This window comes from Adiantum capillus-veneris, chromosome 21 (genome assembly GCF_014529385.1).
Source record: "Adiantum capillus-veneris isolate H3 chromosome 21, ASM1452938v2, whole genome shotgun sequence".
Lineage (NCBI taxonomy): Eukaryota > Viridiplantae > Streptophyta > Polypodiopsida > Polypodiales > Pteridaceae > Adiantum > Adiantum capillus-veneris.
Window position 1 is genome coordinate 126372990 of NC_140951.1, and position 17341 is coordinate 126390330.

A 17341-nucleotide genomic window follows, 5' to 3' on the forward strand; every position below is an offset into this window, starting at 1 on the left:
TTATTAGCGACCGTGATCCACGCATGACTAGTTTGTTCTGGAAAGGCTTGTTTGAGAATATGGGTACCACGCTCAAATTCTCTTCGTCATTTCATCCTCAAACAGATGGGCAGTCAGAAGAGGCAAATTCTACTGTCCTAGATCTGCTGAAGTGCTATGTGTCAGAGCATAAAGGAAAGTGGGAGCAGTATTTGCCATTGGTGGAGTATGCATACAATAATACAGTGCATTCATCAACTGGCAAGGCACCTTTTGAGATAGTTGAAGGTGGCAAGAAAATTCCTCCCATACTGCATACAAAGGATAAGATATTTGAAGCAGATAAGTATGTTCAAGACATGGATGAAATGTACAAGAAGGTCAAAGTGGCCTTAGAAAGGACTCAGGCAAAGCAAAAGAAAGCAGCTGATCGTCACCGTCGTGAAGTGGTATATTCACTTGGTGATTGGGTGCTTCTACGGTTTGAAAAGGCAAGGTTAAAGAAGATGAAGGGCAAGGAAAGACTCTTTCCAAAGCTCAGCATGCGTTACTATGGGCCTTTTCAAGTGTGCGACATAATCAGTGATGTTGCATATAGGCTGAAATTGCCTGACAGTTGGAAGATTCACAATGCGTTTCATGTGAGTCTTCTCAGACCCTATGTGGGTGATGTGCCAGAAGATATGCCAGCTGAAGATCAGCCGGAAGTCGAGGAACTTGACGAGATCTTGCTCCCTGAACAGATTTTGGCACACAAAGAAAGGAAAGTGAAAGGCAAGGTTGCTAGGCGTTACTTGGTAAAGTTTAAAAACTATCCACCAATGGATGCTAAGTGGATGGAAGAAGGTGAACTTGCAGAGTCACCAACTGTGTTATCACTCTACCTGGAAGCCTTCGATTTGCAACCTACCTTGACCCCTTGAGTTTCAAAGCTACATGCATTGTCAGTGTGACAATGGCTTCTGAAACAAATGATGTACATGGTATTTAAAGTGAGCTCAAATCAAATACCTGTTACATGAATGTTAGAGCTGTACAGATTGTCAGTTTGGCAATTGCTCTTATGGAATGTCCAAAAGTTTGATTAGTGCTATAGAAGTGAGTATTTCTTGTCAGTTTGTCAAGGATACAGTGATTGCTTCTATTGAAGAGTACATGTGTAACTGCATTCTTAAACTATTGGTTTGGGTATGCTCGAAAGTGTTACGGGATCCAACGTGTACTATAAGACAGTGGCAAAATGTGCAGCTACCATTTTGTCATTGGAAAGTTAGTGACTCAAAGCAATGGCACAGTGCGCAGCTACCACTATGTCATTGGGACAGGGTTCACACGCAGGCAATACATGAGTCGACGAGGTGTTGAATACACCAGGGTTGACAATGAGCATGTATGTGTCGTATATGTGTCGACAGGTGTTGACAGTAAGCATGTACGACATAGATGCAAACGAGGACGTTTGAGATTTCAGGAGGGGGGTATGTCACCAGCGTGTGACTACTATCTATCCTTTTTGTTGATTTCTTTCTTATTATCTATTTACTTTCACTTTTTGGAAACACCCCTCGGGAAATCTAACTGCCCTGCATTGCATAGCTAGTGTGGAACTGTCCAGAGGGAGTCCAGGCCTGAGGGCAAGAGAGCACTAAGGTTGGACAAGGACTATGGTTAGCCAAGTGGGGTCATTGACTAGCCAAAGTGGAATCCTTTGCTACAGAGGCTACATTTCAGTTCTGGATGTGGCCGCAGTGTACAAAGAGGGTCGGATGACCTAGAAAGATACAATGGCAGCATCTCCTAAAATTTAGGGAACTGCTATTTTGGGACCTGAAAATGTCTTCGCGTCATTACGTGCAGTTTGACATGGGGATCATTTTGTTACTCTGTGGCCAAGTCAACAGAGGCTGCAGGTGAGATATTTTTAGACCCGAGGGTCTAAAGCGGGAAAATGCACAAATGAGTGACACTTGGCACTCTGAGGCCAGTTTACTACTTATAGAGAAGGCAAAAACGTGATTTATAGCTGGGAGGCTCATTTTGCAAGTCTCTGTCACAGGTTAAGAGCTATGGAGTGCTTGCTTTCCCTCTTATGCACAGTGCGGTGCCAGGAGTGATGCCCTGCACGCTACGCACTGCCCTCTCTCTCCCCTTTGGCAGTATGTTATGCCCCTCTAGTGGGCTTTTCATTTGACCAATGTACAGTTGTGTGGGTTCATGCGCGATTGCCGAGGCAAGAGCCTCTTGCACAGGTACTGGATTAGCTAGCGGCTAATCCCCCCGCAGGTACAGGTGAATTCGGAGAGGTTTCACGCCAGAAATCTCGTCCGATTCAAAGGGCAAGTAGCCCTACAGGTGCGGGAGCTCGAGGACTTGCTAGGGATGCGACCGGCACGCAGAACGGAGCCCGAAACAGTGAATTACAGCCTGCTGTGTATTTTTGCAGGTTTAGGGTTTTGGCCCTAAACGGACCCTAATACCCCCAGGAGGTTCGGGGACGCAAGGGGACCGCTGTACAGGTGATCTGGCGCATTTTCAGGGCTGAAAACAGAGAATTCAGCGTGCTGCAGATTCTCGCCAGGTTTTGCAAAGTGCCCGTATGCGTCGGGAAAGTCAGTCAATGCGTGGGAATACTGACCGTGAAAGGTTCTAGTACAGTTATGCTGCCGAAATCGGGCTGGAACAGTGGAAATTCAGCCGAGTTTGTGCGGGGCAGCTTGTAGGGAACCACAGCGTTTATTCCCTCTTTTGAACAATAAAGAAATACCGAAAGGGGCGCCTAAGTTAGGGGCCAATCTGGTGTCTGTCTACTCATACAGGTGCAATCTAGCAGCCTGTATCCCTCTCCCCTTTGTTGTGTCTTGAAAGTACAGGTAAAATAGACGACTAATAATGGGTGAAAGCTAAATCAAGGTTTAAAGTAAAGTCTACCGCCCTTTTTGGATTGAACAGGCCGGTTTCACCTCCTTTTGACCAATCCTTTCATTTTCTTTAAAGCTTCTTATACTATTTGATTAGAATCTACCTTGGCTGTCTGATGTGTTTTGTCATGCAGGTTTTCATTTTGCTACTCCTGCTTGGTTGCGTGCAAGACTTGTTGTTGTATCTCTATTTCTTGCTTCAAATGTGGTGATCGTTGTCTTTGTTGAAGAGGTCTGCTTTGAGGGGTGCTACTTATTGGAGTAGTTTATTCATTTCATTGAATACCCAGGAGATTTTCTTGATGGGTGATGGAACATGTAATGGCCTTGCAGCCAAGGCTGCTGCAAACATTTTACTGGAGCTTGTGGCGATGATGGACTAAGGGAGGGTGCTGTGAGGGTTAAAAACCCTCCCTTCACGAGCCCCCGCTCCCTAGTGGGGGAGGGGTTTGGGAAAGGAAAGCGGGCTTTACTATGGTGACGTGCCCACCCAGCATGGTGTACACGTGGAGGAGCTCTAGCTTGTACGGTTGTCACCTTCTCGGACATCTCACCCATACCAAAAGTATCATCTTTCTGTTCCTCTTGCTTTCGCTTTCCCTTCTTGGACGACTGTTCAACTAGGGCCTCTGGTCCTCCCCGAAGTAATCAAGGTTGAATAGAAAGTGTTGTACTTTAGTGTCAAATGCGTCATCAAGATTATACCCATATCTACCGAAGAGATCAGCTTTCCTACTTGAAGAATCAACTCTTGCATCTTCTCAATGTGATCCTTCATGACTTCAACTCGTGAGGGTCCAAAGTCCGCAACTAGACCTCTAGGCTCTAGGTGAGCTCTCTTCGTAGGCGTCATTCTATTGTAAACTTTCTCCAAGTGGTTCAAGATCTCTCTTTAGCATTAGTCATACGCCGAACATGTCCAAGTACGTGCCGCGTACAATTGAGGAAGATAAAAGATTGGATCCTTGCATTAAGTCGATCTCAAGCACATTGAAACTCTACAAGTTTCTTGAACTCCTTGGAAGTAAGTGACTTGTGTGTAGGAGCCTTTGGTCGCTCAATGTCGTCATGCACCATCAAGATAAGGCCTTCAATACAGGCTCCACTAGAACCTTATAGTCTTGGTAGTTGGGACATCCAACTTTTGAGCCGTTGGAAAGAAAGATTTGTTGATAACTATCTTTACCTCCCCTGACTTAGACAAGATTGGATTAAGCTCTATTTTGAGATCTCAAAAAGCTTTGGATGCTCTCCCTTCTTGTGTGAGAAAGGTATGGAACCATCCCATCGTAGCTTTCAAATATGTGAAAACTTTGGGACAAAAAACTTTCAACTATAGTGACATCGGACATAATCTTAAAAAGCAAGAAAGGCTAGCAATCTCAAGTATTGAATGCCCTTGTAGTAAAACTGTCTTTTCTTCTTGCGTAAATGGAGCTTTGGGTCATGTAGTTACTGCCGATTGTTCCATTCTTCCTTCTGATTCCTTGAAAGACCTTTTCTCAAGAGGTACTAAATATAGGCTCACTTCCTCGAATGACTCTTACCTTCTCAAAGCCATAGAGAAAGGAATTTCTAAATTCGTAGTAAAGTTTGAGGAGTCTTTAGGAGTTCAAGGTGTTTTTACCCATTGGAAATCTGTAGTCCTCAAGAAAGCTTCTTTGAAATTAGCATCTTGCTCTGGGAACGTTTCTTCAGGAAGGAATAGCTTATCTTCTTCTAATCGTGATACTCTTATGAAATTTCATCATGATTTTGTAATCTCTTACGTAGATAAGTACTCTAATAACTTTGTTGTTACGTGCAAAAAGTTATATTTAGAATGCTTGTTAGGTGAAGTAAACTCTCAGACTTACAATGATTGTGATCTTTCGATGCAAGAGATTATCTTGAAACATCAAGACTTTTGTAAGTCTTTTGGTTTCAAGTGCGAGCTTAAATTACCTTTTTTATATATCGTTTGGAAGTTTCACAAGAACCCTGTAAAGCCTAGATTTATAGCTGCTTCTTGTAACACCTCTTTGACCGAGGTTTCCAAATGGCTTAGTTATTGTTTTAAAGCCACAAGGCTAGGAGCTGAAGTCTAATGGCGATCATAGGCTGAAATCGTTGGCTGTCCTGACTAAAAACGCTGGCTGTCCTGGGTTGAAAACGTTGAGGAGGTTCCGAGGAAACGCTGGCGATCTGGCTGAAAAACGCCAGGTGAGGCTGAGGGGACTGTAGTACTTAATACTTCTCCTCCTGCTTCCTGCTTTCCAAGCGGCCCTAGGACTGCCTAAATAGTTGCCAACATCTGGGTCGAGCAGCAGCCAGAAAGGCCCCACAACCTTACTAATTAGATTCTGAAAATCAATTACTAATAAATGCCATGCTAAGGGCGGTTGACACGTGATAAATGCCTATATGCTGAAATGTTGTATTGTGCAAGAGAGGGTATGCAACTATGACCGGCCTGGGCATGCACGTCCTGCTAGAGGCTCACAAAGGTGCCATGCTAGGTCCTAAGCTAAGACTGATGCTAGACTATAGCAGAAGCTTGTCGATGTAGGGCAAGTGAATTGCCCGCGTGACAATCTTTTAAGCATTGGCTGCAATAAAGCGGGTTTTGAAGTATTTGAAAGGCAGTGCAGGTTTTAGATTGGTTTATTACGCCTGCAACACTCCAAATCTATGAGCTCACCTCATCTTTTGAGATATGTAGGTGCAAATTGGGCTAACTCACTTAACTATGCACGCTACAAAAGGAAATTGTTTCTTTATCCACGGGGACCGGTAAGAAACGATGTTGTATAGCAGTTTCTACCACAGAGGCTGAATATGTAGTTGCATCTATAGCAGTTTGAGAGTTGGTATAGCTACAACCAATGCTTGCAGATATTGGCCATCTTCCACTATCAAATACATCGCTCCTATGTGATAATCAAAGTGACATCAGTCTTGCTAAAGATTATGCTTAACACATTAAGTCCAAACATATTGCCATGGACAGTCTACAAAGGAGGAAAAACTATCATTAGAGAATTTGAGAACCCGCCACCAAGCCCTCGCACTACACACTACATATCACACATGGTGATCCTCATTGTAAATCCCAACTCTTATGAGCCATGAAAGTTTTCCGAGTTCAATTTTTATTTTTGTTTTATATGTCTATACCGCATAATGCCCAAAGTGGAATGCAATGATGTAACCAATTAGTAGATCTCTCTCTAGCAAGAGCATGATACACATGAACAGTTCTGCTCTAAGGAGTACAAGTATGGAGTTTTTACCCGGGTTGTCTGCTTGTTTTGAAGTGCTCATCGGTAAAGCCAATTGATATGGTTCCCTTGTTGCCTCTATCTTTAATGTAGATCTCAAAGTAGTAAAGGATTCTTCTGACGGGGGCAGGTCGATTGCCTTGGAAAGCACCTACATCGTTTGCATGTTGCCCATCTCCCGTGTACTTGGCAGAAAGTTTATCTACAGAGATGACAAGAAACTGCAAGCTTCGTTTAGTGTTGATGTGAGTGGGTGCTTCCTCTTCCTCTTCCATTTCCTCTTCCTCGGGAGTCTTCCTCCCCCCACCAAAGTCGTACAGACTTAGGGCGTCTGCCACCACGTTCACGCTGTTGTTCGCGGGCGCTACCATTCTTCTCCTTGTACGCAAAGCAGGTAGTCCAAAAGCCCACTTAATAATTATGCCAGCTGAGAGACAAGGTATTCATCAATAGGGTGCCGTCTAAATTTAGTTTACATATAGCTTAGCTTAAATATATACCTATAATCTATAAAATGTAAATGGAGAGATGTTCCCTGTTAAGGATTTTGGAAAGTGCCACGTGGAAAGAGGAGCTTTCATAATTCTTGAAAAGTCAAAATTGTACTTTATTGAAGGCGCTTCATATCATGTCATGTGAAGACAGGGTGGTTGTGGGGGCACAAATTGTTCCACATGTGTTGCTATAAGAAGACATCGTAGGTTAGGAGAGCGTGAGAGTGTGTTGAGAAAGACGATGGAAGTGTTCACTAATGCACATTGTTAGTGCTCTCTCTCTCTCTCTCTCTCTCTCTCTCTCTCTCTCTCCACACAGATGACACCCACCACAAACAAAGGCATTGCATGTAATATATATACATGGCACAAAGACAAAGCATTGATTGTGTGAAGTTCAAAGAGCTTAAATGATGTTGCACATTGAAGGGTTAGAAGGCGATTAATATTGATGTTGTATGGTTGATGTTATGATGAACCACAATACTGCGTTGCATGCAAACTAATCCACAGAAAGTCACAGGGAACCACTAAATTACAAATATATTTGCAAACTAAAAGGCAACAACTAATCTTCTCTCTTCTTCCACGTCTTTCCTCACAAAACCCAACACAAGTTTGAGAACAAGTAGCTTAAGGGCAATTTTTCATTTGCATCTCCTGAGGACCTTGCCACTTGGATCTCTCCATGAATGTTCATGTTATTTGAGATCCGCATATACAGTTGACTCAAACTTGCTTTAATACCTGCCCACATCCAAGCTCACTTAGAATTTGAGATATTCACACATACCTATGTCTGATAGATGGGAGGATGGGTGAAATAGGATCTCATTTGGAAAGATGGATCTACCACGTAAGAGGTGAAAACATGATTCATAGATTGGGGATAAAGAAGGCCCATCAGCACTCTGCAAGCCCAAATCGCCTCCTCTTCACCACACACATAGACTAGGCAATATTGTCTGCATCCACTTCATGTCTTTGAGCCATTTAAGATTCCCATGGTAAGCTACTAAGTAAATTTACAAATTTCTTAGCTGTGGTAGCGGTTTGCAATGGATCAATGAATATTTCAATTACGAGCTGACAAGAGAAGGGGGGAGTCTATGACTAGCTTCTCTATACCGAGAGGAATGAGATCATGGTGTCCTTCCGTGATTCAACTTCACCAAGGACAAGTCAAGGGTGCAACATAATACGCTTGGGAAAAAGAGCCTTGGCAATTGTCCCATGCACTCTTGACAGTAGTGTATGAAGTGGCCAATTGTTGACGATCTTGAAAATTTGTCAAATAGCTTGTAATGGCTTTGACAAAGTTGACTGCCCTCCAGTCGTAGAGCCATGAGGACGGGGTTCACCACCCGGTCGTACTGTCCGGGGCTGTCATACATCTATAAGGTTTGGGAATGAGGGGCACTCCTCATGATCTCAATGGTTGGGTGGAGAGCTGACGAACTACCCCTCCTTGGTAGGTATGCCCGTAGTGGTGTTATGGTATTCTAGCATTGGTTTCAGAGCTTGTTTTTTGTTCAATCAGGCGCATGAAGCGGGCCCAACATACCTTAGAACCACAAGCTTGCATTATATCGAATGGGTTTTTTGGAGGATAAGGGCGTGGATAAGCTTGTTGGACACAAAAAATGGAACAAGTTCGCCATAGTTGGGGGAAGCAAGCTCTCTCTCTCTCTCTCTCTCTCTCTCTCTCTCTCTCTCTCTCTCTCTCTCTCTCTCTCTCTCTCTCTCTCTCTCTCTCTCTCTCTCTCTCTCTCTCTCTCTCTCTCTCTCACACACACACACACACACACACAAACACAAACCCCTCCAACGCCCTCTCGCGTTCACTCTTTTTCTCCTCTTGCCCCAAGCTCGCCTTCGCTATTGCTTGGGGGGTTGCTACTTTCATCGAAACTCTTCCCCATCGGGTGTTGTGATTGGAGTTGCTCCTTTCCTCCATTAGCCATAGCTAGCCACGCCATTGACTGTAGCCGATGACAATCATCGATCGTCGTCACCCTCGGACAACGCCATTGTAGACCCTGTTGTCGTTGTAATCTATTGCCACCGCCATCACTGCCGGTTACCGACGTCATCAAACCCCAAAGTGGTTCTTTGTATTCACAAAGAGCTTCACAAGTACGAATTTTTTGGCTACAAAGCCCACACTGGCATTTAAAACAAAGGCGGAGCTCTTGGCACAATAGTCTCATGCAAAGGAAATACGACAACACCAACGCATAACTGTCCGAAGAGAGAGAGGTGACTATGTTTCTCTCTTCCTCATTTGTTAGCCTTTTTTTTTGCAAATCTTTTTATATTATTTTCTCACATTTAATTTTCTAGAAAAAATTAAAAAAATTGTCTGCCCATTGTAGTGTGTCCCCCGCCACCCTCTAGTCCCCTTAGGATTTTTGGATTTACTCTCATCAATTGTGTGCTTAACCCCGACCAAATTGTTCGACGAAATGCTAGGTTCTCTCCCGTTCCAAAGTGTGCTCCTCCGTCACGTGATGTGACCCGCAAACGCCTCCATGTCTGTAGAGCCTATCTTTGGACTCGGTGCGCCCGTAGAGGCCTCCAACCGTGATGACCCTCCTTTAGCCACGATGAGCCAGATCTTATGGACACCGACATCATTGAGGGAGATGATGAGGACCTCTTGAATGACGAAGGTGGTGACTATGACCTAGTGGACCCTGCCAACATCCTGTCAGAGACGGAGCTCTCTAGTGGGATGTTTAAATTGTTACAGATGGGAGCGTGAAAGACCCTGCAAAATATTGAAAACAATATACTACATGGCATAAAAACAATAGATCTGCATATCTGTTAATCATACTTGCACATGGTCAAAGCTATACACGATAAGATAGAGATAGAGAGTGAGAGAGAGTAAGGGAGCACGTGCACATGCACCTCCTACACCGGCCCGGCGAGAGAGAAGAGAGGAGAGAAGAGAAGAATTGACACATGCAATGGGTGCAATCTCCCCCCGTGCAAGAGAAAGCACTTTCCTCTTGCTCGTATTTATTTATAGATTTCTTGAATGCTCAAAGTGAATACATACTGGTTGATTGGGCATAAATGGCCATAGCTCATAAAGAGCAGTTAAGTAATAAAATGTCCGTAAATATGCTATCCTTTTGCATAACCCTTAGCTTTTTCATCCTATCACTTGCAATAAATATGTGATTTTTCATTTTCATTACATACCTCTCCGTTAGAAAGCAATTGTCCTCAGTTGCTGCAAAGATAGGAAACTGGAAACCATACTTATAAAAAACAATGGTTAGTATTATGTGTAAGAAGTATGACAAGAAAAATTCATAAAATCAAACAACATTTTCTTATGCCTTCCGTCATCTACATACTACATATTCTAGTGTCCCATACCACTAGAATATGCAGTATATGTTATATCCTGATGAATCAGGATATCATTGGTCACACTCATAGTTCAATAAATCAATTCTCATAAATCTCAAGTCCAATTTCATAAACACTATCGCGACACAAAATCATCATATTCCAAATTCAATTCCAAATCCAAATATCTTTGATTTTATATGCCTGGGTAACAAAATCATACTAAGGACACTGGTGGCTAGTCACTAGCAGGATTTTGTGATCAATGTTGCCTCAATCGATGAATCTACACCGATAAGACGTATTGCCTAAATTGGAAAATTTTCACTAATGCTCCTAAATCAGCGGATCTGCACATAATATTGTTTAAAATAATATTGTTTGTTGGTGTGCTGCCTAAATTGACGAATCTGCACTCGTGATGCCTAAATCGGCGGATCTGCACGTACAACTGGTGTTGCCTAAATCGGTGAATCTACACTAGGATGAGTATTTACACACTGCCTAAATTGGAGAATCTATGTGCAAGTGACCAATGGACTAGACAAGGCATTAAAAAAACATGAAACATTCACTACCTGTGTGACATCAAATTGGAGTATGTTTGAGCAGTAAAGTACATACGGCTGTTGTTCATTATCCAGAGCATCTTAGCTCAATAAATGAGTAGCTACATAACTTAATGACAAATCATCTCAACAAAAATTCCATTGAGTGCAAGTGGGAGCCATGACGATATAAGTGTTTGATTGCAGAGCTTATAAGACAATGGAGGTAAATAAAAGACGAGAGCCGTATTTGATGTACATACCTGGAGGATATTCTGCATCTAAAAATCTATGTACCTATGTATGCATGTCAAGAGAGCTGTGTTGTCTCTTTGAATGGTATTAGTAGACACATCTAGGAGTGTAGCACAATTTTGAATGAGAGAGTTAGTATACTCAACCATTAAGTAGTAAGGTATAGATTAGTTAAGATATTTGATGATAACAAGCAAGGAAGGTTTTGTAGAATTTGATAGAACATGGCTAGTATATTATCACTCAAGATTTTGAAATGATTTTGCAATTTAAAACAGGGGGATGGCTTATCTGACTGCCTCGCATTACGGTCTGCATAGGTTTTTGTGAATCCTTAGACGTTGAAAATAAAAAAATTGAAGATCGTTCTCAAAATCATTTGGTTAAGTTCAATCACGACAGATACTTGTATTGCCTTAAGATCGTGGTTAACCTAATAAAGGTAGTGTTGTTGACTAGTGCTACTGTAATTAACAACTAGTAATATATAACAATGAGTCATTTGAAGAGGACAAAATCAAGAAAATTTCACAATTTTTATAAGTGCAACAAATTTTAAGCCCTACATATGAGTTCATGACTTTTTATAACCTCCATTGATGAAATAAATCACCGAAAGACCATGTAGTGTCATCATCATACAAGTTGAAAAAAGTGCTCACAACCCAAGCTTATAGTAAGATGTTGTAAAGCACAAATGCTTGGATATTTGGTCAGATAGAGTTTTAAAACTTGGCCTAACTAAATGATTAACCAGTATTTACTGATATGAATAATGAGGTTGCTAGATTGAGGAACAGATTCTTCAGTGTGATGATACATAAGTGACAAAAAAGTCACACCTTCTTGGTGGAGGTATTACGGTATGCAAAGTAGAGTGAAGGTGGTCAATGAGGGGTAGAGAGGGTGGCTCAAGCGAGAGGAAAGGAGTCTATAGTGAGAGAGGAGAAAGCTAATGGTTGCACGGTGGGGGGGGGGGGGGGGGGGGGGGGGGGGTAATACCATGCTATAGGCAAAGCACGAGAGGAGAGTGCGAGGAGACATGAGAATAGAGAGGGGAGAGGTAATCCCAAGAGATCCTTTGTAAGGAGGGACAATAGAGTGATTGAGAGGATTAGCATGGTTGAATCCGTAGCTTATGGGAGTGTGGTTGAAATTCCACAGAGGATTCGACATGTAGCAGTGTTCAACACAGGAGTCGACATGCTTGTGTCGACACTCGTGAGGCTTGTGTTGTTGCGATGAACATGAAGTTGATAGCTTGAGTTGGAGAAGGTTGGGCCAAATATAGTTGGTGCATAATCAGGCTTACGCTGCAGGTGGTTGTGGTGCAGAATGAGCTACGGTTAGCCGCCAGAAAAAAAAGATATAGAAAAAGGAGAGAACTTCATAGAGGGATACATTGCATGAGTGAGTGGGTGGTTGTCGGACGTGGTAAGATAGAGAGAGGTAGTTGGTCTATGGTCGACGAGAGAGAGAGAGAGAGAGAGAGAGAGAGAGAGAGAGAGAGAGAGAGAGAGAGAGAGAGAGAGAGAGAGAGAGAGAGAGAGAGAGAGAGAGAGAGAGAGAGAGAGAGAGATCGACTATTTGTTTGGTTGAGGTTGACCGACACCATGCATAACATGAAAAAAAAAGTGGGTGAAAGTGATTTTGTGTGTGTGTGTGTGTGTGTGTGTGTGTGTGTGTGTGTGTGAGAGAGAGAGAGAGAGAGAGAGAGAGAGAGAGAGAGAGAGAGAGAGAGAGAGAGAGAGAGAGAGAGAGAGAGAGAGAGAGAGAGAGAGAGAGAGAGAGAGAGAGAGAGTTCAATTGAGAAAGGTTGAGAGCGAGAAGGCTTTCGATGGTTGGCCAGGAAGAGAGAAAGATTTTGGGCAGTCATGGGGGCATGGGAGAGTTGTGTGTGTGTGTGTGTGTGTGTGTGTGAGAGAGAGAGAGAGAGAGAGAGAGAGAGAGAGAGAGAGAGAGAGAGAGAGAAGGAAGAAATTGTGTGGGTATGGATTTCATGCATAGGTGGTTGGATAACTGGCTCTCAACATCCCCTGGTTGGTGACTCGATGGCATGTGGTGGACAACTACATGCACCAACACATTTGACAGCACCTCCACTTTCTTCAGTCAAAAAGGACCACAAGCGTAGCTGTTGAATGCTACCAAATGACAGCCGCTAACGGTGTTGCTTTCGTGACCTGTTGCAGTACGTGCTAACGGTCATTCCTGCAGCTTGCATGACCTTCAACTACAACCCCACCTTCTGCGCTATGTTATTCCCACAAGCTCTGCAACATTCGCCACATCATGTGGCACTTGTTGTCAAATCCGTTGCGTTCTACTGCACCAACTGTCTGCTCGGCTTTGTGTTGATTCCAAATCCTCATAGTTTCATCTCTGCCATAAGCTGAACTGTTGTGAGCATGTTGTTGTGTCTTGATGCTGCTATTGGATGACATGTGGTAGAGGTAATTCGAGGTGTGCAGAAGCCGCTTCACTTCAGATAAATAAATGAATAAATAACTATTTCCTTTGGGCACCTTTTGCACGGTGTAAAAGGATTAATCCATTATCTTCTCTTCTACTAGCTCCTAGGTTCAAGACCACTCAATACACATTTGAGGCATCTTGAATGCCTAGAAGTCTCTTGAATTTCTCACTAAGATTTTACAGTTGGTATATGGTATGTCTAAGTTCAAGATTTCGATCTCCTAGATCTCGAAGGTCTCCATGGGAGTATTTTTACTACATTAAAGCTTCTCTACTAGTACTTCTTCTTCTTCTACTATTTGTACTCTCTATTTATGTATCTCTATATACTTAGTTTAATCCACTTTGCAATCTCGCATCGTTATGGCATAAATACCTCTAAACAATCTCAGACCTCTGCTGCCTGCTGCATTAAAATAGTTGCACTCATTTTGAAGGATTATCCAATCAAACAAGAGCTATGCTCTGTTCAGTACAATTAACACTAATTTTGACAAAGTCTAATAAATTAAAGGCATGTGCAAGTAGAAGAGGGAAAAAGAACATTTATAGAAATGAAGTACTTAGTTGTTGATGATCTTTGGAGCGTAGCCTACGCTCTGATACCACTGCTACAGTCGAGAGTGTGGAAGACCCTACAAAATACTGAAAACAACATACTTCATGGCATAAAAACATCAGATCTGCATGTCTACTAATCATACTTGCACATAATCCAAGCCAGACGCGATAAGGAGACAAAGAGCGAGAGAGGGTAAGGGAGCATGTGCAGATGCACCTCCTAGAGAGGAGTGCTACATCGGCATGGTGAGAGAGAAGAGAGCGAGAGAGAGTAAGGGAGCACGTGCAGATGCACCTCTTAGAGTGGACTGCTACACTGGCATGGTGAGAGAGAAGAGAGGAGAGGAGAGAAGAATTGACACATGCAATGGGTGCAATCTCCCTCATGTAAGAGTGAGCATTTTCCTTTTGCATGTATTTATTCATAGATTTCTTGAATGCTCAAAGTGAATACATAATGGCCGATCGGATATAAATGGCCATAGCTCATAATGAGCAGTTAAATAATAAAATGTCCATAAATATGCTATCCTTTTGCATAACGCTTAGCTTTTTTCACCTGTCACTTGCAATAAATAAGTCATTTTCCATTTGCATTACATAAATATTTTAACGCAAAGTTGACCACCATAGAGAAGGTCTAGGCTGACGTAGTCACAATGTTACAGAGCATCTCTACATGCCTAGATGCATTGATAGCCACTTCAGTATGCTCTCCTCTTCCTCGTAGTAGGAATGCTACCACAACATGAGTGAGCGTAGCCTCACCCTTAGTCACGGGAGTCCAAGTGGATGTGCCTATAAGGCCGTTCATAGAGATAGCCTCATCCCTACTCAAAGATTTTAAATTTCCTAGCTTTGGAGTTGAGGAAAGAGAGCAAAACAAGGATTCAATGAATATGTTCCTAGCGAAGTGGTGAGACATTCATGCACTGCAAAAGTAGCCTAGTCATGTGTAGCCCATAGAGGCTAACTTCTTGTTGATTGACAAGGCGTACAAGCGGTGGATGAGTTGGACTACTCGTCCTGCCACATGAGAAGAGTTCAAAACGATGTTTCAAATGAAACGAAGAATAGAGAAGTTGGGAGCCATGGGACAAGTGCTCAAACAAGTCCCTAACTCATAACATCTCAGATTATAGAAAGATAGTACTCAAGTATAAAGGGATCAATGCATTCCATACGTCCTCACAAATTATTATCTTGAGTACCTTGAGCCTCTTCAACCAAAAGATTTATTAGAGGAAATCAAATATGCACAAATTTATGATGACATCAAGCGTCATGGTGCACGAGATGGGGCAGGTAGGGCTAGAGATAAAGAGAAAAAGGGACCGCGTTCAAAAAGAAAAAGGTTCCATAGTGATAAGAAAGGGGAGAGGATAGACCAGAGGAGTCAGGGTGGTCGTTGGTCTAAAAAATTGCGACCATTCAAAAAGAAGAGAGAGTCTGAAATCCATAAAAAAGAGCATTATGTTAAAGGGCGAAAGAAAAAACGGTGCTTTAGCTACATGAGGTAGGACACACCAAAGCCGGGTGTCCAAAGCTTAAAGCTAGAACCAGTGGCAATGAGCCCAAGAGTGATGGCAAATCCTCTATGCAATTGCATACGGCGCAGAGGCTTAATCTCAATTCTGGAGAGTTCAAGGAGGTGACTATGTGCCGTTGTGATGAGTATCATGCTTGTTCAGTGACAGTAGCTATGTGGCAGCCTAGCACAGGCCCGCATGATATGGTGCACATGTATGACGCTATTGGTGGCCATAGAGTCACTATCTTCATTGATGATGGACCTAGCCATAACTTCTTAAACCACTTGTTAATGAAGAAGTTAAGGTTGACTAAGATCCCAAGCGATCTTGAGTATATTGTTGGGTAGGCTAGCGGTTATTATAAGACAGTATGGAATATTGTAATCTCAAGAGTTCCATTAGCCATGCACGGTTATGAGGCTTTGCTTGACTTTTAGTTCATGCACTTGGTTAGTGCAGATGTATATCTAGGTAGGGAGTGGATGTAGAGCCGAAACCCTACTCTAGTTCAAAGGTATTTGCATAACACACTATAGTTTGACCATTGTGGTAGGGTCATCACTCTACATAGCGACTATAGTGTCCCCTCTACCCCTCTCATATCATCCATGGAGCTATGTAGAGTAGTCCGTAGAGGCCAGATAGCAGAGGTACTTGCTTGTTACCCTCGTTTAAATTCTATTTTTGTAGATGAAAGTAATGAAAAGTTTTCATAATTGAAATTAAAAGTAATGTTTGCATAGACAAACATGATAAAGAAGATGGTCATGGACGAGACCCACTGTTTGAAAATCGCGTTTGGCATGCATAGGCAAACATGATAAAAAAGATGGCCTTGGACAAGACCCATTGTTTGAAAACCGTGTTTCACAGGCATGCAATTCTACAACAGAAAAATCCAAGGCAAAGGAGACCCTCACAAAAAAGTACGTAGATGCTTTTAAAAAAATCATTAGAAGAATTTCACGATGTACTTCCCGATGATTTATCGGATGGCTTGCCACCATCACGTGAAGTAGACCATGGCATCGATGTTATGCCGTGTTCCAAACCTATAAGCAAGCTTGCTCACGGATTAAGCCACTCTGAGGCACATGATGTTAAAAATAAATAACAGAGTATGAGAACAAAGGCTTCATGAGGCCTCGTTCTAGTTTGTGGGCATTGTCTATTCTTTTGGTAAAGGAGAAGGACAGATCTATGTAGATATTCATGGATTATAGGGCTCTTAATAAGATACCAATTAAGAACAAATATCCAATGCCTAGTATGGATGAGTTTTTTGATCAACTCTTTGGGTCAAACTTATTTTCAAAGATATACCTGAGATTTGGTTATCATCAAGTTAGAGTTAGAATTAGATTAAAAGACGTTTGTGAGAAGACAACATTTTCAGACATTGTGAGTTCTTGATTATGCCACTTGGGCTAACCAATGCACCAACAACATTTATGACGCTTACGAACAATGTTTTGCATATGTACTTAGGAAAGTCCATAGTAGTTTTCCTATACGATATACTAATATATAGAAAATCTCAAAAAAGATACGTACAACGTTTATGTCTAGTGTTTGAGTTATTGGAAAAAAGTAAACTATTTGCAAAGAAAAGCAAACGTGATTTCTTTGAAACCGAGATTCATTATCTTGGTCACATTATATCCGTAGAGGGAATGCAAATGGAACTTGAGAAAGTGGAAGCTATTCTTAGGTGGCCATCGCTAAGAAATCTCGAGGAACTTCAGATTTTTCTTGGTATGTCATGGTTGTACTAAAAATATGTGAAGGACTTTGTGAAGATTGCAGTCCTATTGACTGACCAACTGAGGTCAAAAAGTAAAAGTATAGTTTGGGGGAAAGCCTAAGAGAAGAGCTTTGAAAAGCTTAAGGTGGCTATAGCAGCCACACATATATTGACTAAAGTTGATCCAAACGGGTCATTTGTCCGGGAGA

The 17341-nt window shown here is 42.3% G+C and overlaps 1 protein-coding gene across 1 annotated transcript in view; it reads right to left on the reverse strand.

Moving 5' to 3' along the window:
* Positions 1-6581, reverse strand: part of LOC147431689 (ran-binding protein M homolog) — an 81209-nt gene extending 74628 nt beyond the window's left edge. The window contains exon 1 of the mRNA XM_086494197.1: positions 6170-6581. Within this exon, the coding sequence (XP_086350323.1) occupies positions 6170-6528 (359 nt within the window). The 5' untranslated portion in view covers positions 6529-6581. The remainder of the gene's footprint in view (positions 1-6169) is intronic.
* Between the last annotated feature and the right edge of the window lie 10760 nt (positions 6582-17341).